At 37.6% G+C, this 27,264-nt stretch overlaps 1 protein-coding gene across 1 annotated transcript in view; it reads right to left on the bottom strand.

Moving 5' to 3' along the window:
- Positions 1-27,264, bottom strand: part of STK39 (serine/threonine kinase 39) — a 102,246-nt gene that overhangs the window by 58,041 nt on the left and 16,941 nt on the right. Inside the window, exons 2-10 of the mRNA XM_065637826.1 lie at positions 20,705-20,817; positions 15,365-15,473; positions 13,913-14,054; positions 11,762-11,817; positions 7,180-7,289; positions 6,979-7,080; positions 6,650-6,783; positions 3,355-3,403; positions 3,183-3,248 (exon numbers count right to left, since the gene is read on the bottom strand). Coding sequence (XP_065493898.1) covers positions 3,183-3,248; positions 3,355-3,403; positions 6,650-6,783; positions 6,979-7,080; positions 7,180-7,289; positions 11,762-11,817; positions 13,913-14,054; positions 15,365-15,473; positions 20,705-20,817 — 881 coding nt within the window. The remainder of the gene's footprint in view (positions 1-3,182; positions 3,249-3,354; positions 3,404-6,649; positions 6,784-6,978; positions 7,081-7,179; positions 7,290-11,761; positions 11,818-13,912; positions 14,055-15,364; positions 15,474-20,704; positions 20,818-27,264) is intronic.

Genomic DNA, 27,264 nt, shown 5'->3' with positions numbered 1-27,264 from the left:
GTTTTTCCCAGTAACTTAAAACTCTGAGGTCTAATGAGCTTCTCTTAACAATGCAGACCAATACCACCTTCCCAGAAACAGAATTCAAGCCCAATTATTACTCAGATTTTTATTTTTTTACTAGCAGCACTTCAGACAGCAATAAAACAAAATGCAGATACATGTTTTTTTCCCTTTTCACTTTGTAAAACTGGCAGTCATGCAGGAGATTTTCAAAATTAAAGAAACAGGATTATACAACCACAAAATTGACCCAGGGCCTTTGTGCATACAGAGTACTTACAGTTATAATTAATCTTTTAGTGTGACAAGATTTCAAAACTGACGGTGGAATTCTGGAAGCTGTTTCAAATTTCCTCTATTCCAATATAGCAATTCTAATCCCAAACGAAACAACTTAGCATTAAGTTCAAAATTAAAACTGCTTCAACACGTGTTAACAAATAGCGTTATCTAAACTCTTGGTAAGCGGTTGTACAACAGGGGTGAGCGCAGTCTGATCCAAGCAGGACAGGGCAGGCTGCTCTACCATCACACCCAACAAGGCAGAGGCTGTAATCAATGCTCCCACACTCTCGTCAGTGATCAAAGTGTGGCCTCGGAGCATGTCCCCGCTTACCATACCACACTGAGCTCAGACCATTCACCACAGCCTTCTCTCCAGTTCTTCCTGGCACCAGCAATGCTCTCACGAGTGAGTACTCACAGTAACGAAACCCAGAATTGCCAGTAGGAAGTTGGATGGTGTAACACTCATTTCTGTGGATCAGTGCCAGTATTTGCTTAAAGAAGTTCTGCACAGGAAGAAGCAAGACATGTTCCTCCTGGGAAAGTCAATTCCAGAAGTGTTTCAGTGTTATCCTTAGTTACTAGGAGAAGGCCAGGAAGAACGGCATAATTTCAAAATTAGCAGAATTGAAAGCAACCAAAGAAACACAGGGATGGGGAATATGTGCGCAAAGATGTAGTTTACAACTCTGATGTTAAGTAGTGTTTTAAACACATAAGGTAGGTGTTGTTTAATTATCAAAATGGGTTTTAAAACAGGAGACATCTTTACAATATAAAATGTTTTCCTCACACATACAAGACCATGTGTACCTGTTTCAGGATTTCGCAAACAGATCTGAATCCATATTTAGTCAAAACAGTTGCCAAGTATAAGCTTTAAAGGCAGAAGCAAAACATGAGAGCACTATGTCAAGAGAAAAGAATTTAAAATTTAAACTGAGGCTAGAGTTCTGGACAGCAAGGCAAAGTAATTATACCTGTGGTAAATGTAAGAAAAATTAAATTAATGCAGAGCAGATCTGAAATTTTTACTAGCAGCGGTGCTATAGATCATTAGTTACAGGCATTTCACACCAAGTGCTACAGAAGATAATTTCAGCAGCAATGACACCAGCTCCTTTGCATCTCTTGCCCTGGTGACATTCTTTTTTCCATTACTGGCATTACTTCTTCCAAGAGTGACCTCTTAGACATTTTATATGTTAATGTTTGAGCAACCAAATTCTACTTACACAAGTTTTTTAAATAAAATCCCACAGTTTTAATATGAAAATACATGTATATTTTATGGTATCTTAAAACAGCGGTTACATGCAAAGTTGTAACAAGTGAATTAAATTTTAAATCCCTGATGAATTTTAATATTGTGTCCTTTTAAAATATAAATAATTTAGCATTTTCACTAGCTAAAACCTAAATATTTTTTCCATTTATGCTGTAGTTAAAAGACCTGTGAATTTTTCTCTAGCAATGTACAGCTTTGATTTTTTTAAGAATCACACCTCTTCCAAACTAGAAAGAATTCTCCAAAATTTTATCTTCAAAAAACTATTTCTGATGGAGTATTTCTGTATGGCTCAAGATGTAAAATGAGAAACAAACCACTATGTTTTTTCCCCGTTAGATAATTTTTTATGTGGGCATTGCTGCCACCACATGGCCAAACAGCTGAACTACTCCCACCTTTCCTCTGCACCTTGCAGCTGCTCATCTGCCCAGAGCACTAGCCCTTCTACAAGCCCTCTCATTCCTGCTTTTACTCCAGCCTCTTACAAAGGCCCATCATTTCTACTGATTTCCCAAATTACTTCTACTTAAAAGAAGATTAGAAGGAACTTAAAGCATTCAGGTCTTGCTGACAGTCTCTTCCAAATACAAGCGACCAGCTGAACGAACATTTCAGCGTTGTAGAATTATGCCAAACGGATATTCACAAAGAGAACAGAAAACCTTACAAGTGCTGGTCCCAGGTAACTGAAGCCTAACTGATGGGCCAACAAAAGCTGAAACAGTTCCTGTCCTGTCCCTCCTCAAAACATCCTCCCAGAAAGCCTGGTTTTAGAAAGCTGGACTCAGCACACTACCCTGTCACCTGCAGAGGCTCAACAGTCTCTGAGCAGGTTCCTCGCACCAAAGAGACATGGAGAGTTAAGTCATCACAGAAAGAGAGTTCCATAATTTCTCACACACAAGCAGGAGTCTACACCATTCCTGTTAGCTCTTATGAATGGTACCTTGCTTCATATTCAAATTTTAAAACTCCTGTTAAGAATTTTTTTTTTTTTTTTTAGTTCTGCTGCACATCACCTGGTAAGCTCATTTATACAAGCACCAAAGGCACCACAGAAACAGCAGTACATGCCATAGCTGTGGGTTTAACTCCCTCACCTGTGGGATAAGGCTCCACTGGCCCGAATAACTCAGCAGCACTCCTAGAGAGTTTGGACCCGACTGCCACACATTTGGGCATCACATTTGAAATAATCCATAGAACCAGGTAGTCCTCAATAAATACCATTTATAGCATATTCACCCTTTCTCCGGGTGACCAATGAAACTATGAATTCTGCAGTTTATGAACCTATACACTCACAGATCATTTTTTTATTTGCACAACCATTTCACCTGTAGCTTTGTAAAAGGGAGTGGGGGAAAAAAATCGTACCATGTATGACAACAAATACCAGATATCATTTTGGGAAGGCCAGAAAGGAAGCCAAAATGCCCCAAGGCTTCCTGAAAAAAGCTAGGCTGCAGAAACCATTCATTCAATAGTCACCGTCTCTAAGTACTCTGTAACAGAATCAGCCAGCCAACTAACTTTTAAGGCAACTGAATACTCCCTACTTTGTCTTACATACTAGTCAAGAAAAAGATGTGAATACACTCACCTTTTTTGCTCTTTGTGCTATATTAGGCGTCCTAGTGAGAAGCTTTTCAATCAGGTATTCTCTATTCTGCAAAACCAACATTTGGTAAGTTAAAAATCAAGACAAAGAAAGAAGAAATTTCATGTAGATTTTAAGGCAGAGCAAAATTTACTCGTAGGGTTAAACATTTTACCTTGGCTTTCTGGAAAAATTTGCATTTTAAAAGTTCTGCTGCTGTGGGCCTGAAAGATCAATAATAAATTAGAACAGAAACAAAGACCCCTCTCAGTGAATACAGTACAAGACGTTAGTTAAATGGTACGTCTGTAATACTTTTGAATTGAAAATTAAGCCTCCCTACAGCAAAAATACCAAAACAAAAAAAATCAGTCTCTAAGTTGCCAGTTTTACCCCTTTTTCTTTCAACACAAATGCATTTTACCCTTAAAACAAACAGAGTCAGGTATCATTTTCTTTCCCAAATGACTCTATGAATGCACCTGAACTTTGCTCCACAGCAATAAAAGAATAATTACATTCTCCAAACAGTAGCATCAATATCTGCTACCGGTATTCTTTTACAGCAGGTTTTCACAAGAAACTATACCGACACTATTAACGTGATGCATAAACCAAGAGACTCAGCAGGAGCATCTTCCAACCAATCAGTCAACTGAAAATCAAAGCAACAGTGAGGAGGTCAAAACCTAGACATTTCACTTTTACTTGCAGTTCAGTTAAGTCTCTTTCTTCTTATCATCCTCAGGTTTATATTTTTGACGTTTTCAACAGATAAGCACAGTCTTGCAGCTACTGGAGTGATTCCAACAGCAGGATTTGTCTCCCCTAGCTTCAGGGACCTATAAAGCTACTTATCTAGCCAAAGCCAGCTCTAGTACTGAAGCAGACTCTGGAGAGAAAGTAAGACATCTCTTGGGATGAAATAAAATCCTTCAGGTTCTTTTCATCCTTTCCATTAGGAGCCCATACCACTAACCAAGACTAATTTTGACACGGCTACGTTCAGGGAAGCCGAAATCTCCAAGATTGATAATTTCTAAATGAACGGAAGCAACATTTGTTATAGTTTTCCATTTAAATTAAAGCAAGAGATTGGATACAACATACACTAGATAAGACAGTGGAAAGCATTAATTTGGAAAATTTCGGTCTCCAAAAAAAAACCAAACCAAAATCTGTAATAGTTTACTTCTCTGTGGACACATCTGAAGAGTAAGTGAAGAAAAGAGCAGCAGTAACCAGTGTGTAAGTATATATCAGTTCACTCCCGCTAGAAATCGTGAAACAACTTCTGGCATCAACAAAAAGCATCCAATTTAGACACAGACAGTAGCTCCATTGAGCACTTATTTTTCTTCCCCTCCAAAGCACCAAATTCTACAATAAAGGAGTTCTTAGTAATGGTACTGTGGAGACAACTAGGCTTAGCTGTAAGTCACACGTAAACCTTGTATGAGCAAAAAGGAAGGGGAACACAAAAACAAAACAAAAAAACCAACCAAACAAACAAAAAAACCCCACAGTTTATCTGTCACAGTTTTAACGTTCTATCTGAAATTTACTCTTAATTTTCAGACAAGTTTCAGAGATGTTGTGAGATCAAATCTCACAACAGGGATATGCACAGTTAAAAGCTAGGTTCTTAGTAAAGTTTTATCCAAACTAGTTTTCCATTCCTCTATCATTAATTATGCCAGACACCTCTGAACTGGTCTGGATATGCCTTCTGGGCCTGTTTTCCTCACAGGCCGCAGCACTGAACTGCAGCTGAGGACTGTAAGCAGCATCCTTGGCACTGGGGAGAGAGAGAAACACCCACACACAGATCCCAAAGCCACAAACATCATGTTCTGACACAACAACAGTGCAATGCCAGTCCTAGAATTTGCCAGAAAGAGCAGGCACTTGTCCCACAACTGACACGACGACTATGGAGGTGTCTGCATGCAAAATTAAACCTGGCTGGGGAGAAACATAAGAAATAGCGATGACCCTACAATATAAGGACACTTGCTCCTTGGTTAGAGTAACTGGTACACAAATCTAATCACTGATCTGATAATCTAAGTGTTCAATTGAAGGCAATCCTGAATATGAAGATATTACACATGTTTAAATATCAGTGTACTAAATTAGTGTAATTAGTTTAAACACTAATGTGTTTAAATGTGTCAGGTAACTTGGCATTATATATTCAAAGAGTGAAGGAAAACCATTTTAATTATTTACTTCCCATGTTTTCATACTAATCTAATCTTGCCCTGAATATTTCTGGACACAGGAAACTAAAAGAAGCTTGATTATCCAGAACACATTTCATTCTTATCTGTAAACAGCAGTGCTAAGCTTAAAGCATCAGGACTTGCTACTAACACCTCCAATTGTAAGGGTTTGGGATTCTGAAAACAGTACAAAAATGATCCTCCAGTCAAAAAAAAAGCACTTTAAGGATTTCAAGAAGATGTCGCAATGCAATCCTCCTTCTTAATTATACTTGTTCTCTAGTATTGCTGCTGTCACCTTTTTGACTTCACTCCCCACAATAATTTCCTTTTAAGCTAGTATAACATCAGCAAAGTACACACCAGAGAAAACCCCCACAGCACTCAATTGGGACAATCCTTTTTTTCCCCAGAAATAGCAGCTCTGAAAGTCTTAAAAAAAGTGATACATTAAATACCCTTAGGAAATAATGTTAATCAGAATGTGCCTCCTCCAACTTTTCGGCAAAAGATACCTACAAAAATAGGTCTGCATAAAAATGAATAAAGGATAAATAAATTAATTGTTCTGGGAATTTGGGACCTCAGCAATGGTTTTGGAATAGATGTTTACTATTTTTATCATCTTGGCTATCCTGTTCACAAAACACACTAAGAAAGAACAAAACACACAGATACTATGACATGCAATTGCCTACATAAACATGAGGAAAACTCTAAACAAGTTTGGAGCCCCTAACATTACAGTAAAAAATAAATACCTCTTAATAAGTAATTTTCTCTGGAAACATCTAAGTTAAAAGTAATACTGAGCTTATGTCACAAAATAGGAAAACATTAAACTATTTATTTAATTTTAATTTAATTTAAAGGCCAAAAGATTGATATGTTTGGTTACCAACAGTTCTGTCTTATCAATCTGAACAGTCTTGTTAGACTTAGGTACAATATCAAGATTTCTGTCTTGCCTCAGATGAGAAATTAAGATGCAAATCAAGGACTTTTGTTTGATCAGAGTTTAATTCATCAGTATATTTAAGTATAAATAAATTGCATTAACGACCCAGAACAAAAATCTTAAGTAACAATTAAGAGGCTGTTTCTTCTCCCCAGATGAAGAGGACTGAAGGCTGCTATTTATAAAATTTGACTCATACACTTAAAGACGATGTTTAAACACTGGAACTTTAAATCGTCTGTGCATTTAAAAAAATAATTCCACTGTAAATGGCAATAATGACCTACCTTTTTGAAGGATCTTTTTGAAGGCATAATGAAATTAGTTTTCTAAAGGATTTGCCATACTTTTTCATCATCTCCTTATCCTCTACACCTGTCTCTAAAGTAGGAGGGTCATTTTGAAGTGTCAGCATTAACACCTACAGTAAACCCAAAAAAAGAGGTACTGTAAACAAAATAAATTCAAAACACGTAGAAATTAAAAGACAATAAATATTCCACAGAACACATATATTTAGATATCTTGAGTTGCTATTGACAATGAAGGATTGCTAACTATCTAGCAGCATCAATAATACAGATAATAGCATTAAGTAACACAAAGTGACTGTTACTTTCATAGGAGGGTATTTGTGATAAGGTGCTGCTCCTGTTGCTAACTCAATGGCTGTTATCCCAAAACTCCACATGTCAGCCTTGAAGTCATAACCTCGCACCTGGAATAGGACCAGAAAGGAAAAACAACGTGATGATGTCTCAAGTTCCAAAAAACTAAAGACTGAAAATATATATATTTCTTTTAACATTAGGAATACCTGCTCCATTACTTCAGGGGCCATCCAACATGGAGTACCAACAAATGTTTTCCTTACTTTGTTACGAGTAACATCACCTCCTGTTGCTAAAAATGCACTAACGCCAAAATCTGGAAATGGGGAAAAAAAAGTCAAAATCTGTTAAATTACCTATAACAAAGCAAAAGTTTTACACTTTAGAAATGAAGTCAATTCATAAAGGTCTACTTATAGAAACTCTCCATTGCAGAACTTAGCTTTGTTTTGTGACATGCTGTTCTTGAAATGCAATGGAATACACGGTATAGTTTTATCTGGGAGCCCTTCACTAAGACACCCACGAGTTCGACCTCCTAGTATGTGTCTTCCTGAATAACATTACAAAAGACTCCTGCACATCTGTCATGTAAGATATTCTTGTGTGCACTTTGAGCCAAGGTTTGAAAGGTTTTCATCTGTTGCTGTTCAAAGATAAGGAGCTACTGCTGTCTAGCTACCAAATTTGCGATTTGAACAAGCAGGAATACAATATATAATTTAAATACTTATTGAGATTTGATGAATCAAAGATAATCAGCAAAGTGATGAACAATATATATTTCATGGTAGACAATTACATTAATAGTTTTTTCCAGATTCCAAAATAGCAAAAAAACCCTTAGTGTACTGTGAATCTATTACCGTATCAGTGACAGCTGTATGGGACAGGTAGGGCATAAATGGAAGAAAGGAGAGCAGATTACCAATGTATGAAGAAATATTGTTATCTTGAATGAAGCTATATGAAGAGTATTTTAGACTATGCTATTTACAACCCAGTTATACTGAAATCAAGTAGTTTACTACAGACCTACTTCAATTTTCCTATTGTTCCCTGATTTTAAGGTAAAAAAAAAAAAAAAAAAAAAAATCAGTAACTAAAGAAAATGTAGTTTTATCATTACTTTCCACTAAACAACCGTTAAGCATCAGACTCAAATGCTGGACCTCTTCTACATCACTAAAACACACAGAAATACATTAGACAAGTACAAAGCAAGCTTCAAACAGTATTCTTTAATTTTCCCTGTAGCTTGCCTTATGAACATATATATATGTATATTTTTAATCTGTAAGTTATAGAATAGACAGGTTTTGTTTCTATTTCTGAAAAGCATGAACAGCTTCAGAAACACCCACTTCTAAGTTTTACTGCCCTAAAAATGCTGGTATTAGTGTCGGTTTTCTGAAGAGGAACTATTGCATATAAGGAAAAGCTGAATGGGTAGAAATAAAAAATTAATAAATAAGAGCATAAATAAAGGAGAGATATGGAAAAAAAAATGCCCTTTCAGTACCAAAGATAAATAATTTGTATTGGACAATTGTTTACAGGTTCTTTCAGGAACTGAGATACAAAGCTAAAATCCTGACTTAACCTTTGCTCCCCTACTGCTGTTTTTCCCTATTACCATTAATTTCGAAAGCACAACGCACAACAAATATAAATGGGTGAGGGAAGAAAATGGATAAAAAAACAAAACACACAACCCAAAAACTAAGCAAAATGTCTTATTGCATAAGCTTAAAAATGAAGTATTGCAGCACCTCACTGAGAAAGATGTGATGAGTATTCCATTAAGTCAAGTAAACATTTCACTATAAAATTAGTCAAACACTGTTGTATGTTTACAAACGCTTTGACAGCTACTCAATAAAAACAAGACTTTAGTTTCCAACGCCAAGCATAGCTTCCACAAATACAGGTTATTTAAGAAAAGACATGACCTACAGTGACAATCTGCCTATCACATAGGAGACAATGTATTTACATAAAGAGGAAAGAGAAATGTATCATAAGGGAAGAGCTGAACAATTCGAAAGTGTTAGGCACTTAAAATCACAGCTAATATGAAAGAAAAAACTAATTTAATGAAGAGCTCTGATTTTACTGTATTAGTAAAGCATTCTGAAATCAAGCATCAAGCCTGTGAGAATGGGGCTGGCCAAAGAAAGCTTGGGCTGCCAAACAATTCCCCTGGTAAATCTTTCTCCTCCATCTAGCTTGATTATTTGAGACACAGGCTCTGCCTGTTTTCAACCAGATCTTTTCAAACATTTCTGCAGGTATGGATCACCACAGGAGTGAACACCCTGAGAACTACTGGTGCAATGGGTAAGTTCACACAGCCACCTGTGCACAAATATGAAGAGTGAGATCTTCTGACTTGACTCCTCCAAATGCGTTCTTCTTCTTACAAGCTTTATTCAAACTGCCATTTCTTGTATAGACTAAATGCATCATACAACCCATGCCGACTACATTTCCACCAATCTCTGTATGATTGCTCTTTGCTATATGATCCTTACCTTATCTCACATATCTGTTCCTTTACCGGTTTCTTTGACATTTTGACCTTCACCAGGCAGCTCAGGCTTAGAAGGCTGAAACCCTAAGTACCAATCATCTTGTTTGCCCAAAGCACCAGATGTTACAATTCCAAGAGTTTTAAGTAGAATGCCAGAGCTGCAGAACAGCAGTGACTATTTAACATTATATTTCTAAATAAGTCAAAAGTTTCCTGCTCTGTACAGAGGAATTTTGTACTTTAAAAATAAGTCTCCCCACTTTAAATAAAAATATGTGTATTTTGCTCTTTCCCACCAAAGACTGAGCAGATTCTCTTTGCAGAACCTCCAAGGTCCATAATCAGAGGTCTCTGCAGAGCTTCCAATTCTTTGAAGAATCTATGCTCTTCTATATCTCCACAGAAGTCTTTTGTCCAATAAACACTGGGCTGAGCTTCATTTGTGAGCCATAGCTCCTTAGAACCCAGAAATGCTAATAGACAACTGTGTCTTCAAATATTACACCTCATATATATTAGCAGTGTGTACTATGGATACATGTTTTCATTATATAAGCTTGAGGTGCAGAAGAATGAGCAGTCCAAAGAATCTAAGTTCTTCCAGCAAATAAAAGGAAGCAAAATTATGAGGTGTCTGTTCTCGAAAGATGAAAGGAGATCTTATTTTGTCAAGGCAAAAAGATGTAAAAAGTATGAATTTCAGCCTCTTTGACATTCAAAACTGGCTTTCAGTTAATGTGCAATGTTCAGTTGTCCCAAAGAGAACAATCTCACGCCAACAAAGAAACAAGATTGACATCGCTGCACTTTTCTCCTGAAGATCAGAAATAACCTGGTATTGAAATAATGCATCACAGAAGGGCGCATTCCACATATCTATCCAGCCACTGAACTTCCTCAGTCCGACATGCAGTGAATGTCTTAGCAGCACAATTAAAGCCTAACTCATTAAGATGCCTACAGCAAAAAGGAGGAAAAGGTCAAGAAACCAAGCTCTGGAGTTGAACTAGAAAGGGATAAAGTTATCTGATTACTGGGAGAGTAGATTTGATTATGTGTGAAAAGTAATATTCTAAAGTCAACAGCTTTATTTCAGATGGCTCCTGAGATTTTATCTTTCAACTTTTTAGTTATTATTTTTAATTAAGTTTGTTGTCTGGACATCTACTCCTTTACAATAGAAGATCTAAAAAATACTTTAACAACACAGACTTCAAACCTTAACAGTTGCCAAAAGTGCTATACGAAGCGAAGTCACCTATTAGGTACAATAAAGTGAATAAACAAACATCAAGTATCTTACTATAATTTGAGTCTGTAAAATTGACTACCTACTTAAGTCTTGAACTCAAACAAGAAGACTTAAAATTGCTCCAATTAGTAAATGATTCACCTGCCAGACAATATTTTCCCGTCCAGTTTCATAAACTTCAGACACTGGCATATTAAAGCCCTCAAAATATATGTTTACATGGTACTTTGAAAGCATTGTTTATGTACAAAAGAACTTTTGACCATAGCCATTTTTATTACTGAGGGCTACTAAACACAAAGCTTTCATCACTGGGTCATGAGCTATGAATAGTGAAAGGCCTGGGAGTGTGCTGGGAGAGGGGGCAGCTATCACCGCCTGCTCACACTATTTTCCAGATACCTGATACTACCCGGAGAGATGGGATATGAGGTTTGCTAAGTACTTAAGACCTTATGAAGACCAAATAATTTGATTCTCACATACTACCAAGAAGCATATAGATACATTCAGAGGATATTTAAGATGCTAAACTCTATCCAACCAATACCATAGCAAGACAAATGGCAGAAGTGCCAAAAATAATTCTCATGCATCTCAGCGACTTGCTAAGTTATAGCCAAGGTCCTCATGAAGTGCAGTACATACAGATTTCTGAATCACCAAGAACTATTACGATTACTTGCAGAAATAAATGAAATAAACTTGAACAGAAATATGAGTTGCTACCATTTGCAAGCTGTTTAAGGTACATGGTTGATTCAAAAGGAAATTTTACAAGGATACAAAAAAATTTCCTGATACATTTGACAGAACACAGAAAAATATTGAATAACTTCTAGATCATCATTAACCAAAATTCCTGAAATCTGAAACTAGATAACTTGCAGCTACAGCGCTTCAAAAGGAATCATTAAAAGCCAACAGAAAAACTTGTATCTGTTGCCCCTAATCTTGCTGCAATTACCTTTTTCTTTTACTTAGTCATTACCACTGCCATTACCTGCTATTTGTACAGAGCCATCTTCACCAAGAAGAATGTTGCCAGCCTTCAAATCTCTAGAATGTACAGAGGTTAGTATGAGAGTACATATGTGCATCTTTTATGTAAATAAATAAATAGATCAATAAATATTGCATAGTTATTAGTTTCACAAGACAGCATTTTAAAAATTAAAAAACAGATACAGAAACTGAAGTATAAAATGTTAACTGATTTACGATAGAATAGAGTGCAGAACTCTAACTCTCACAAACTCAATCTCTTTTGTATAAAACGAGAACAGAAATACTTAGGTCCAAAGTCTGGTTTACCACCGTTTATAAATATAACCTCACGAACTGGGAGCTTTCAGAGCTTTAGAGTAAGAATTAATGCTTTCTCACATCCAAGGCAACACTAATGAAAAAGAAAAGTTGAAAATCTCCTCTTTGATCTCTTCACAGAAGAGATTCATCTCCAAGAATGGTAAATACACAGTAGTTTTCTACCCAACTAAGCTATTACAGCTCAGGGAATAGCAAGCATATTTTGCTATAGGGTACCATAATGAAAAGTTGCATGACACTGAATCTGTCAGAAATTCAGCATGTGTTTAACAGTCAACTATATCCATTTAACATACTTTTCACACATCATGTTAAGAAGAAACTTTTCTGGCTGTTTTTATTTGATAGAAACGTGTATCCCATTCTTAATGCACAGGATAAATCTTTCATACAAAATATATCATAAACATTAAGAATTTGGGCAAATCAATCTCCAAAATGTACTGAAAAGACTTAACACATTGCTACAGAAAGGTAATATAACCTGTTTCCTTATACAGAAACAAGAATGCATCAAAACACACAACCAAATCCCTGAACAATTTTGGAAACAGCTCCAACTGGCAAATACCACCTGATACAGTGTCCCCCGAACTACCATGCCTTTTACCTACAACAGACACGGGAAAAGGAACACACACTGTATCGTCTTGAACAAGACTTCTGTGGTACTGCACAGTTTACAAATTAAATGTTATAATAAAGGAGAAATCTCAGATGTAACAAATAGATCTCTTTTTATCTTTTTAAGGTCCTTTAAGAGTAGACAAGTGGAATGCCCAAATCTGACCTCAAAAGGTCCTGTTATCCTTAAAAACTAACGGATGTTCCCTCCGCAACAATATCAGCTTAACATTAGACCATGAATTAAGGTTTGAGGCAGATGTTTGGCATTCCAGACCAGAAGTCAAGATAAATGGAGAAATAAAGAACAATTATCTCAATTTTCTCTCTGCAAAAGGAAGAAACAGTTCTTGATTTACATGAGAGGCAGTTCATTTATAAGATGAGACATAAGAAGTACACATAAAGAACAATTACTGTGCTACATCTACACTACCTTGATTCTCGGGGTTCTGTTTGCAGTACATCTGCTTTTCGTTTAAGACTCCTTTATAAAAGGCTAATGCTTGGAACAGACAGAGAGCCTGTTGTAGGTACCCTCCTGAAGAGGCAAATTCACCTGAGTGAAATTAATTAGGAAGAGCAGAGTACAGCACTTCCAACATCCAAACAGTGGAAGCAACCTGTGGGTTGCTACAGCAGATATGTATAGGCACCTGCACAATTTACACTAAGGAAGTCAGTGGAAAGAGAATATATAGAAGAGAACAGTCACTAGATGCATATACACCAAGATGCAGTTCCATAGTGCCGATCCCAGCTTCATGTGTGATCATAAAGAAAGGTCTATAGAGTTTTAATAGACATTACAGATTGCCAGGAAAAAATAAATTTCATATCCACACAGCAGTGCCTGAGTGCCCAAGATTACAGATTTGCTGTGCAACACAATAACCAAGTCACAGACCATATCACATAAACTAGATTCACATTAAATATTTGGAGTACCAAGAGGCACAGAAGTATAGACCACAGTTCCGGCATATTTAGTGCAGCACAGGCCTATCCTAACTGTAAGAGAGACAGACAGACAGGATAAAGACCTGGCAAGTACTAAGTATTAGTGACAAACTGCAGTCAAGATTACAGCATCTGTGAAAGAGGCAATACAATTTGCTCAGCCAAGCAACTGCAGCTGGCCAGTATTAACAAACCATACATGCAACTTTAAAATTGCTTTTCACTGTGTATATTCTCCTACCTGTGAATTTGCCCATTCCTGTGTAGATAGTCTAAGCCCTCCAAAACTTCTTTAAGAATTGTTGCTATTATGGGTTCTTCGAGGACACCATTTTTGTGCTCTCCTCTGTTGACAATATACTTTATTATATCAAGCATTGAACCTGTATTGTAGATCCAGGAAAGAAAAAAGCATATATACTGTATTATCATATCAGATTATTGAGAAAGTTATAGTTCTTCATTCTTTCTATGCTACTGCAATTTAAATCTTTGCATGTATGTGTAAAGACCTCATGTAACTAGCTCAGAATACAGCATACCGCCACCTTGTTCAAACAAGAAACAAAGCACTGGTTTTTGTCAAGAATACTGTAACACATAATGACCCACTAGAAAGATCTGCTAACATCTTGCTAAGATACCATTTATTAAAAGTTCAGGAGTATACCACATTTAAACAGACAGCAAAGGTTTTGGTTTATTATCCAGCTTAATTATGGTTCGTGTGTTCATGATGTAAACATGCAGCTGCAAGACTGGAAGGGGATATTCTCTGCAAAGAAATGATGACAACATTCCTAGTGATAGCCAGTCTGAAATTTATAATAATTGCAGTTCAATGTCAAGGAATCTAATAGCAACATTTATTTTCAACAGTTCGCAGTAAATACCTCTCATGAATCACTGGTTTCTCTCAGGGCCTATGCTTCCTTTAGACTGAACTGAACCATTCAACTAAATGTGACATAACAAATGGTATTTTATGACCACTTCCTATCCTTACTTTCAAGCACGATGGGGCACTAGTCTGCTGCCATCAAGACTGGTCTTGAAGAACATCACGTAGCAACCAGGACCATCACATCGTATTTTGGAGCCTTACTTTTCTAAACTACAAGTACATTCATACAAGTACATATAGAACCAAATAAGATTTTTACACCACCAACCATCATCATAAAAATTGTAACGAGTGTTTGGTTAGTTTAAGCAATAAAAAGAACGCAACATGTATAATGCCTGCCCAAGGAAGAATCTTCCTTGAATAAGGAATGAGAAACACTTCTTATGAAATCAGAAATATATGCACTTTTACAAAAATAGAGTGGATTCTGGAGAAACTCAAAAAGGCCACACTGGCAGAAGTGACTTAATTCTCATCAGTTTTCTCTACACAGACTTAATATAGAATTTTAATATATTGATTCAGAATAAAGAATTACAGTAGTTAGATCAACAGACTTTATCTCAGTAGTTCTTAGCCTGTACTATCAATACATTAATACATATACAAACTTCTTAAGCTTGCACATTCCTGGTATAACACACCTATGTCTCAAGGTTCATCCTATGTGATCTCTCCCCTCTCCTTACTTGCTTTAGGTCAATTAACTCAAAGAAGGTACATTAGGGAAAAAAAAAAAAATCATACAATATCCTTGCAGCTAAACAAGTAAAACCAGTAACTTACCACCACTTAACAGTTTCATCACCAGCCAAAGTTCATCCTTCACCACAAAAGATGTGTAATATGTTACCACGTTGGGGTGATTGCATTGACTCATTGCTTGAATTTCTTTCTGTAAGAAATACAAAGACCAACATAACACAGCCAGATATCAGTTCTACTTGTGCAGAGAGAAGGTTAATTTCCAAAGTGAAATACTAAAACAGAACTGAAGTATGCACAGAATATGCACCAAGGCACCAAACCATTTCAGTTTACCTATCAATCTGCATGCAAGACAAAATATCATTGCAGAGAAAATGAGGGAGGTTTGGCCAGGATATATAGGCATAACTACATCAATTTTCTTCTAAGAGCAGCAAAGAAATTTCTGCTGAAGTCCCAAATTCAGAGTGAGCAATGAAGAATGAGCAGTCTCCAAGAGCTGAAGGTGTGGATACAGGCTGGACAACAAAACACAAGGAAAGATCAAAACCTACTGCATTTCCTGTTCAAAAAGTATATGAAAAGAGTCAAATGGGAGCAGGTAGGAAAGGCGGAAGGAAGCTGTTGGACAAAGGACACAGCACCACTGGCTCAGCTACTGTGGGATGGACAGATGGACACCAGCGCCACGCAATCAAACAGAAGTGCAAGAGGAAAAAGCAACATTACAGACCAAAAGTCAGAGGAAACAATTGACTAGAGAAGCACACAGTCACCAACAGATGCACAACGTGGCACTACCAAGTAACACCATCTATGACACGCCACAGCTGTACGCATTAAGAATGACTGCCTTGTATCTGTTATTTCAAGCAGAGTCCTTTTTCTATTCATTCTTTCTGTAACACCTTTCCGGCAGCTCTCATTATCCTGCCAACGCTTTACTTAGCAGTGTTTAGGCCTTTTTGCACCGGAGGGTTTGGCCTCACACCAACTTAAGCTCCCACAACCCTCCTTCTCCCTCTCCACCTCAGGCCACACAGCCCTGATTCATCCCTGGTGGTAGAGGAAATGCTGCTGGAGGGTGAGCCAGTCAGGGAGCCAATCTGGCTTTAAAAAAAAAAAAAAAAAAAAACAAACAAAACAAACAAAAAAAAAAAACCACCACACTCCTCCACCCCCCCCTCTCCCCGAAAAGCAACTGTTTTCAGGGGCACCCATGTTACTTGCTGATTCACCAGCACTGGCTCAAGGCAGGCACCATGGCAGCCCCATTTAAATTGATTAAAGCTGCCACAGAAGCCATTTTCAACTTTCAACCTCAATTCAGCAGGTGTTTGAAAGAGGGTGGTTTTTTCCTTGTTATTTGCAATGCACTCAAGGTCACGGCAACTTTCTAATTAAAAAGTTAATTTTGTATATTAAAGACAGTGATTTAATCTCGTGATGCTTGTTGGTGACTATTAAGTCAGGCAGTAGCTTGACACACACTTTAGCTAGTCCTGTTGTCAGAAGTCCTCCTCCTCAGACAGCTTCTGAGTCCTGAACTACAGAAGGATGAATGCCTGGGTAGTCACACAATGAGCCTGAATAACTGAGCAATTTGCAAAATAGCTTTTTTTTATTTGCCCCCTCCCCAGGAGACAGTACATGGAAAACAGAAGAAACATATTTAGGGAACATTTTGCTTTCCCAGAAGACACGTCAGTTTAAACACAAGTCAAATTACTGCCTCACATTCTTAATTCAGCTATCCATACTAAATCTTAACCGTAACTCTCCCATTCTTTATTATAATTTCATTTCTTACATTTGTACAGTCCTAAAATGACATTTGGCCCTTTGAAGGCAACCACGAGGCTGATGTGGCCCCCGGTAAAAATGAGTTTGACACCCCGTCTGACATTGTTTGGTTGTTTTCATGTGCTGGTAATATACCAAGGGCTCAAGAAGTCTACCTGCCACTACTGGGAGAAAATATACCTCAGCCTTTTTACTCACGCATGAATAGTGCAGAAATGTGACTAATACTAATTGATTGTGCTAAGCTTTGCTACCTTCAACTGAAAAGTGCTATGAATATTTTGTCTGCCTCCATCGACTCAGGGGCAAAAATTGAGCTACACAGTAACCACAGCCAAAGGCACTTTGTGTCTCAGCTTTGGTGACTTTTTCCAAAGAGTCTTTGCAAAACAAAAATAATCAATCAGGAAGCACCCCACGAGATATAAGGGATTAAATCTTAGTCAAGAAAGTATTTAATTTCAGACTTGCAGTTCTGGAGAGCCCCTATCACACACAGAACAGTAAGCCTCCAGAAACTTCAGTTATCTGGCTGAAGTGCATGGTATGCACAGATGAGCAAGAAAAGCATTCGCTTAAAATACAATGTCAGACAAAAAGCTTGCAGCAGGACGTCCAGGAGGACGTCCCGGAGTCTCCTTCACATTCACATTACCTTAGACATTCAACACCACCAAAGCCATTACAGGACTTAAAATTTAAAGTCTCTCCCTCACCCCTCTGCTTCTCCCTCCTTTGTGCTAGCACAAGAGTGTGTGCACTGCATCAGGAAATTCCTCCAGGTTAAAAGCTAACTTCTTTTCGGCCAGGTTATTCCTGATCCAGTTTCACTGAGCAGCTGCACAAAAACGTGTGTCGGCCTAAGGGCAGATGGGTGACGCAGCTAATAAGCAACTGCAAGACAGCTCCGCTCGGAGCTCGGCTGCAGCGCCAGCAGGGCCGGGTCCAGCTCCCAGTGACCAGGCAGGTGTCACCACTCTGCGGGTGCCTCCCCGGGACACCCCAGTATGGACACCTGGGCACGGCTCTTCGAGGGGCTGGGCATAACACATGGGGGGTGCTCCTCCAGAGAGCCTGCCTCCCAGGGCTGCCAGAGCAGGAATGCAAACAGTTCAGAAAATCTATTCAATCAAATAAGCCATCCTATAGAATATTATTTGGTTTGTAGTGTTGATGATTTCTTCTGTTTTAAAAAACTCGAGGTAAGCGGATGGCGGAAGATACCCAGGCAGGACAATACTAAGGGAACTTTTTCCTTGGCTCGTGGGGTTAAGTTACATTTAGCTTACAACAGTGAGAACACAGGACATCACAGGAAACAGAGTATTGAATTTCAGGAGTTTGGCAGTTTGTGTAACCTTAGTATTATGTAAACTCCCTCCTCCACTGCCTTTCTATTTTAATTGACACTGGCCCAAGCCCTAAGTCTGCTTACATGGGCACCAGGCTTGCTGCATTTTCCACTTCTCAGAAGGCCACACAGCTGAGAATTTGTGAAGGGTGCCTTTGCACAGCATCCGTAAGCAGCAGGACTTTACAAAACAGCATGTTCAGAGGGCAGATAGAGTTTTAGAATGCCCGAGTGCCAACAGAAAACTGTTTGATCAGAAAAAATAAGTGATGAAAAAACTGAGCAGACTCAAAAATGCTGCTAAAAACCCAAACCACAACAGCATTCTAAGTATTATTAACTGAAATAAAAATGTTAGTACACTTGTAACAAGAGTTTTTAAGGTCAATGATGCTCTTTTCCATAATAGCATCTCTATTTTTTAAACAAAATTTTTAAATCTGTTAGAACTGAGTCAGAATAAGTATACTTCCCCTCACCGAAAAGAAAAAAAAAAAAGAATTATGTATGTGTATGCATGCATATGTGTGTATATGCACATCTAAAAATAAAAGGAATCATAAATGGCCCTTTTTTTTTTTCCTGCTCCTAACAAGGAACTCTGAAAGCCAGAATTTATGTTCAGATCAAAACAGATCAACAAATAAAAGAAACACAAAATCTGAACACAGAAAAGCAGAAATTGACTTATGTTAAAAAATAAAAAAGATGGTATGGACAGTTGTCTTTGTACCAAAAGAAAGCAATATGGGACAAAAACTTCAAGACCTATTGTCTCATTTTGCAGACAGTGGAGACATGTCAGCAGCAAAAAAAAAAAAAAAAAAAAAAATCAAGCACTTGCTAAGGTAACTTTGTACAAACTGGTAACTAACTTCTGTCATTTCTCTAGACCACCTGGATATCTCTTGCAGATTTTTGGCAGTTTTGTCTGGTTTTATTTTTTGTAACTTTAAATCCTTAATTACTAGTTCAAATTCTAATCAAAAAAGACCGAATTTTGACCATTTTATATTACAATGACTAGTATTTCTGGGTTTATAGAAATGTTCTTTATGGGCTGTAGATGTTAATATACCACGCGGAGCATCTCGCCTTGGGCTGTTCTCTTTCTAAACACAGTTCAGAATTTATCTTTAGAGTTTAATTGACAGAAGCCTCACTGCCTCAGAGGTACCTTCTACTACCACAATCCTCTTTTGAAAAACACAACCACGTCCCATACAAACTGTTACATAAACTGAAGGCAAATGCCATCAATCACCACGGGAAGAGCATTTTGGGTCCTCCACTGTAAACAAGCCATTTTATCTGAAGAAACTGGATGGACCATACCCTCTGTATCAAATTCAAGATATCTTTTGCACTGGCAATTCCCTGCTGAGGAGATCATTTCCTTCAGAGGCAGGAATTTCTGCATTAGAAAAAGCCCACAGTCTCTAGGCAGTAGTATAACCTGTGGAACAGAAGAGAGCGTTCTCACTTTTAGAATGGTTTTGTGTCCTTCAACTCTTGTTAGGCTGCCTGCATATAAATACACATTAATCACCTGATCTAGGAACATTAGGAAGCAACAGTTTTCATTTTTTAACAGTTCTTTGCAACTTTGTCTGGATTGCCATAACCAGTGCAGAGGAACAACTCTTGCAGTCCCTTTTACAAAGGGCCTCTTACAGGTCCCTTCCTCCTCTGATCAGTGACCCAAACAAACAGCATTCCTCAAATGGCTTGTTATGGCTTATCAGATAAATGCGCGTTTTAGCTTTAACAAGAGTTTCCTTGTGTAGACGGCAGTGTAACCATTCCTACTTTTTCCCTCAGAAGTTATCATTACAAAATGATCCAACAACTAGTTTTTGCCATGTTTTAGTGCTTTAGAGACCTTGAGAAGACCTACTAAATTTTACCTTTGTATTTTTAAACAGTGTTTAACCAAAGCAACATGTATATTTCCTCTGTATTAAGAGACAACCAGACAGTAATCTCTTGAAAATCAAGTCTTCAGAAAGCAATGGGTAAGGTTCTTCTCACAGCTGGTTATCCCAAGATTCAAATTTGTACTTCTTGGTTTTGTGGCATTAGAAAATACACATTAGTAAAATATATTTTTAGGGGAAGTGCATATTTCTTTCAGGAATATTTTCAAATCCTTTTTCTTACTATTATCCTGCATCAAACTCTACCCTCACTCTTGTACCAAGCGAAAACCAAAATCAAAACAGAAGATAGTCCCCATGTAGTATGTTCCCCTCCGATTTACTTACAAGTAATTCATCCATACTGGTTTGGCATTTTTCTAAGTTGATCCTCTTTATTGCTACACGTTCTTGCCTGGGTTTGCATAGCGCTGCCTGGACAACTGCTGTAGCACCACTACCTGAAAAAGGGCAGAAAAAAACCACTCTTAATAGGAGTTTAAACCAGTGACCAACATAAGGACCCCATACTGACAAAGAACTTAAAATCTGCCGTTTATCCTTTTTCAGTGCATACCTTTCCACTAGCAAGTCTGCTTGCTTGCTTCTCAAATGGAGAAGAAAAACCTCGAAGTTTCTGTTCCATACTCCACAAAAAAATTCTAAAGCTGACAACTTAAAATGATGTGCTCATTTATCAAGTCACACCCATCACCTCAATGCATTTCATATACTTTGGGAACCATTATATTTTTGTCTTTGGATACATCTCTTTTAATCAATAACATGACTTGCACAGTTAACACATTTAAAACATTACCGGGGCCGGGGGGAGTGGTGCAGGGAGAGTGTGCTTTATTAAGTGTTATTTCTTTCTGTTCTTTCAGGTGAGTCCCTGTTTAACCAGGTGGGCTTTTTTTCCCCCACTATGCAACGAACAGAAAAATATCGGTAAAATTGCACATGCCAAATCTTCTGCAGTTGCATCTGTGTTCCTGCTCATTCATCATGATTAGGGTAACATCCTACAAAAAGCATGCTGATTCTTGTGAAGAGCATGGGAGGCACGAGTATCACACCAACAGTAAGAAGATGCACGTTGCTGAACGGCTCAGCAGAGAAAAAACAGTCATGCTTATTTGACGTGCAAATTACATACGGTCACCGAGCTATATTGATAACAAAGCTTGGTAGAATTGAACGAATAATTTTCTTTAGTATGCTTTATTTGCAAACAGCAGGTGTAGAAGTTCTTGTTGCTTCTTTTATCAAGCACCCACTAGCTCGTCCCAGTCAGTTTTGCCTCACTAAATTCATGAAATGATTGCAAGTAATATTCAGAAAGTTTTGCCCAGGTTGCACATCTTGCTGCCACATTTAATACAGCAATGTGCGCTTCCTCAAAGTAATTACATCATGCTCATTCATGCAGAAATCTAAATTCCCCCAATGAGTAGTTTCTACTTGTAATTCTAAATATTTTAATATAAATTATGGATTTCTGGTAAGTCACTAATTGAGCAACATGTTATACTAGCCTGTTCATACCCTATGTCCTGTTTATGCTCAGTAATTGGCATGGCCTAGATGAATACAAATTGTGAACAAAAAGCCTTTTGTTGTCAAGCTCTACAAACATGGATCCAGTTACCAGCCGACTTAAGAACAATTGAGAGCCTTTCCCTCTGCACATCTGAAAACAGCACCGACAATACCTCATGACTGAAAGTTATTGTTCATGTTTTAGTTGCTATTTGCTTAGCTGTTTTCATGTATTGTTTGTTCACATGACCTTTTCACTCCAATCACAAAGCTTTTTAACCCAGTGTATGAATTTCATTACAAAATTCTGAGCTCATCTTAAAAAAAGTCTCAATAGAACTAGCTAGTCATATTTTTGCAGGATGCAGTCACAGACAAATATTGACATGTCCTGTTCCGTCTGCTTACAGAACAAAGCCTTTAAAAATTCAAATAATGTAAGTAATAAAATAATTAATAGAGATTTCAAAAATTAGATAAGAGATCTCAAGGAAGAAACCACCAAGTCAGCACAGTTCAGCTCAAGTAAGACTCATCTCTTTAACAAAGCTCTCATTCGGCAGACATCAAGACACAAATCTTCTCATTACTTTGGCTATACAACTGCAGGTTGAGGCAGGATGAAAAAAGCAAATTTTCAGCTGAACAAAGACCAAGATTTTCCTTGATGTATCTTTTTCATCTATGCTGGTAGCTTTATCTACTTGTAGGAAACAACCAGATCTTCACTGTCAAAATAAATTCATATACAAAGGCCACATAAAGGACAAACAGAAAGAGCATACAGAAAAATTATTCAGCTAACACCAGGACAAAATCCCGGCTGCTTCTTCAAGTTAATGTAAAATGACAATAAGTAACACTTCAAAACATTTGGGAAAAAATAGATTGCATAAAAAAAGTCCTGTCACATCCCTGACCCCATCCCGCTATATCACTTCCTTAAGTCCTGTGAGAACCCAAACCAAAGACTATGTGCTTACTACTATTTAAAAACTCATAATTGCAAAATTAATCCTGAGCTACCCTTACGCACAAGTTAAGATCTGTTTCCCTTTTGCCTACTGAAAGAGGACAAGATGAGATATTTTAGGACACAAACTAGACTCTGAAGTTTATTTCTATGAAAAACCTTTCAGTGCATTTCCCTGTGTTTTCTCCTCAGACAGAGATGACTTACAGTGGGATACTCTTTGCCACAAGAATATGATGCACTGACAATGCAAAAAGCTTTCTATGTTTAGAATAAAGCCAATCTATCTTGGTTTCTTCTTTCTCCTGCCTTTTGAATACTCCACACGATACAGTATTTTGATAGTAAAGGCAATCTGTGCAGCCTACATTCCCAGTGGGACCTATATATAAAAGCCATTTGAAAAAGCAGTTTCAAGTACTGAAGTAGGAGCCAGGCACTTAGTGGCTATATGTCTCCTTCCTCTTAAAAGATGTTCCCCTCTCCTCCTCCGGCACACAAGGTTAACAACCAGCAATGAAGATGAGGAAAATCTGCAGCATTCCTGTCTCATCAGAAGAATCCTTTCGTCTCAATAAAGAGATGCCCTTCTCTGGTCTACTAAACAAGTAGAAATGTGAAGTGTTCCAGAGGAGTAGCTGCTATAAACAGGACTACCTAGATACGCATTTCAGTTGAGAGGTAACGGACTACACGAGTAATGCACAATCATATAGTGAAACCGAATTGTCACAGACAACCATTTAGCATAACAAATTAGGGCCATGGGAAATGACTGCATAGAACAGATTACAGTCAACCACTCCTTGTCAGAAGGCATGACTTGTTCGGATATGCTGAACCTTACGAGTCTTCCACAGCCTAACCCTCCCAGCGAAGAACATCCACGACTAAAGCACAGACTGGTTTTAGCATCCAGTCTTTATTAAGAAAACTGATATTGTGTCATGAAAGCTCAGGCTGGATAAATCATGAAGCCTTTACATCCAGCTGTTTCCTGCAGAAGAACAGTACAAAGGATTAACAGTGGTCAGACGCAAAAAAAGAGCTTTTAAGAAAGATGGGTTTTTTCCACTACTGGAGAAGTCCTTCTCCCGCTACAGACAAACTCTTTTCACCAATTTCAAAAGTTAGCAGAGAAACAAGGCAGCTTCAGTCCACATCAAGATGCCTAATACTCTGATTTCACAATAGTCAACAGGTCAGAGAGTTTCATCTTGCCCTCAACATTTTTTGCTGCCATGCTTCTCTCTAGTGCAAGCATGCCCTCACAGCCAACCTGTTCCTTCATGCTATGAACATGCACTCCCTACTGCCCTGCCCTCAGTGCAGCAGAGCCATTAGAAATGCTTTTAACTATAATATTTGGGTTCATGCAATAGAACCCTTCTCAAGAACTATTACATATGGCCACACTTCACTTCTTCTGAAAGAGTATAATCGAAAAGTAGTTTTCTACATTGCACTTTGCACATGCTTCCAAGAAAGCATATAAAAACCCTGCAAACACAAATACTCATCCAGGATTTAAGCTTAACTGAGTAAGTTCCTTCAAGTTGTTCTTGAATCTGACATCAAGGTATTTTTTCTCTCTCCTTTTTTTTTTTTTAATACAGGAATTTAACCTTCAAGGAACCTGTCTCCAGCTGACAAAGAGAAGAAGGGTCTTTGAAAAAGTGTGATCAACAACTGACATTAACATTTAATTTTTATCTACCCTCCACTAGTCTAGTCTCAAAAAGACAGCGAGGTGAGATGACTGGACTGTACCACTTGCACGTCACACATCTTTCTTCATACAAGCATGTGACAGTTCATTTATTCTCTGTTATGTATAAAGGTCTGACACTTTCCACTAATTCATCATGGCACAGTAACCCTATTCAAAATAGATCTAGAACTATGCCATCCAATTTTCTTCTGAAAAACAAAAGTCAGTAACCTTATTACCCCATAATGATTTACCAAATCTTTTTCTAGTAGTTCAGTGTTACTCTATAGTATGCCAACACAAACCTTTTTTGAAGATCTCTGCATTCATTAGGTCCCTTCAGACACTATACCCAAAGACACCTTCCTCAGCCCCATGGTTCTTTTACCTAATCTCTGAAGAGGATGTAATCTGTTGGCAATGCTGAGTTTTCTCGTTGACTAGGTATCTGAAGGGTTAGGCAGCAGTCGTAATTGGAAAAGATTAAATACCTTATCTCAGAATCTATACAAATTCTTACATGGTGACCTACATCATCTGCGTTTTTACACACCTCTTCTGCTTCCCCAACATACAGACACCTGCTATTAAATGTAGCTGACAGCACACAAATTTTAAGTCGGCCTCAAATCCAAGACTGTCTGTAAAAGAAGTCCGTACTAAATAGAATAAAATCTATGAAAATGGATGAAACAGCTATAAAAGTATTTTTATTTAATCTTTCAGACAGTCCAGTTCTGAAGAACAGAGCCCCCTAGGTAATTCTCAAATGCAGCTCATACACAATGTAACTGCAGGATTCCTTTTGCATAGAGCACAATGTACTTGTGCACACAAACTATGCCTGCACAAATGCACAAATCCACTCATAAATCATGGGGGGTTTTATGCAACATGCAAAGCACGTGTGCTTATATATAAGCCTTGAAAGTTATGTTTTATATGTTGTATATTGCACACAATAATGTGTAGCATATTTCAAGCACTACTACATATGTGTTATGAACTGACCTGTACTTCAACATATACCGTAGCAGCATCAAGCAGAACTAATCTCTTCAGTCTCAAAAGAATCAATCCTGTTGGTGGCAAAGCGATACTTTCAGTTAAGAAATCGAGAACAAAGAACCTTTAATTTCTTTCAGTTTCTAGCTTTTACCCCACAATACTCTAGAGATCTTTCAGTATTACTCATTTTCTTTCATATTGCTTCCATTGACTAAAAATAAGTTGTAAATCACCTCATTAAAGCTCATTTAGACTACTATACTAAACTCTAAAACTTGCTGAAATTTAATTTCTTCACATAAAACAAACTCATAATTTCCCTCTCCATCTTCACACAACAAATGCTTTTGTTCTTAAGAACTTCAGGATAACGACGTAGATACAATTTACTAACAACTCCTGCCTACTTTGTGCTCTTAATTCATGCTGAGATCAAATCTCTCCCCTTAGAACTCACTTGAATACTAGTTTGTTTTTCCTAGCCATTAGGTTTATGACATAATTAACTTAAAATACATTAAGTGTTCTATGAAATCTATACCCATACATAGAACTGCTACTTCTGCATTTTCATCATTCAACAATTAATCTCATTAATTCTTCAAGCTATACAAAATTAATTTGTTCTGCACCTGGACATTTAAAAACATCCCCATTATGGCTACAGAATCACTGGGTTATCCAATTGTTGTATTTGACTTTTCGTCAGAGAGTAGCTCACACGAAGTCTTTGAGGTCTAGCTTATCCCATACTACTTTTCAAAAGCATGTTGCATAAATAAACCAGAAAAAAAACTCTCCAAAGATGATAAAGGTCTACAAATACTTCTGTGACCCCACTGAAGTCTTAGAGAAGTAGCTTAAATGTCCATGTCAAAATTATGATGCATTATAGAAAATGTACAAGAGAATTTCTATGCAAGTGGTGAACCAACCAGTACTAAAACTAAGACATAGCAAGCTTGAGCATTAACCAGACATCATATCGTCCATGCAGAAAAAAAAAAAAAAAAGGCAGGGGGATTCACAATCAGCAATAAAACCCCATACAAAAGAAAAACAGGGGCAGGAGAGAATGACTAGGTTTTTTGAACTATTCTCTTTATCCCCCCCCCAATAATAAAGGACTGGTTATATCGGATATGTTGGCTAGACAAATTATAGGAAATATTTTGAGGTTTGCTATGCAGTACCATGCTACAAGTCCCTCCCTGTCAAGTCTGCAGAACACAATAAAGAAATTCCTCTGCCATGAGCACATGAGAACAGGAATCTACCTTCTTGAACACAGAGTTTTCTAGCATCAGGGTACAGCAAATAATTATCAATCATAAACTAATTATTCAGGAAATAAGACAAATCAATAGTGTACAAGAAAGTGGAGAACCTATACTGATGATCTGAAAAATGTAAGTCTTCCTTTCCTCCACCAGTATGCCCAGACACACCATGTTGCAGTAACTCTTCGTCTGTCTTATCTGAAGAATAATCAGCTATCACCACCGGTCACGGTTGAAAAATGTTAAAAGAGCTCTGCTCAGACTGACAAAGACATTAAAGAAATCTGTGGCTAGAAAGTGAAACCAAACATATTTAGATTAGACATAAGTTTATTTAATAGTGACTGCATTCAGATTTGAAATAAAGTATCAGCCTAAGTGATGGTTTTTGCTT

This window comes from Caloenas nicobarica, chromosome 6 (genome assembly GCF_036013445.1).
Source record: "Caloenas nicobarica isolate bCalNic1 chromosome 6, bCalNic1.hap1, whole genome shotgun sequence".
Lineage (NCBI taxonomy): Eukaryota > Metazoa > Chordata > Aves > Columbiformes > Columbidae > Caloenas > Caloenas nicobarica.
Note: the sequence above shows the minus strand (reverse complement) of the source record. Positions and strands in the feature narration are given on the sequence as shown.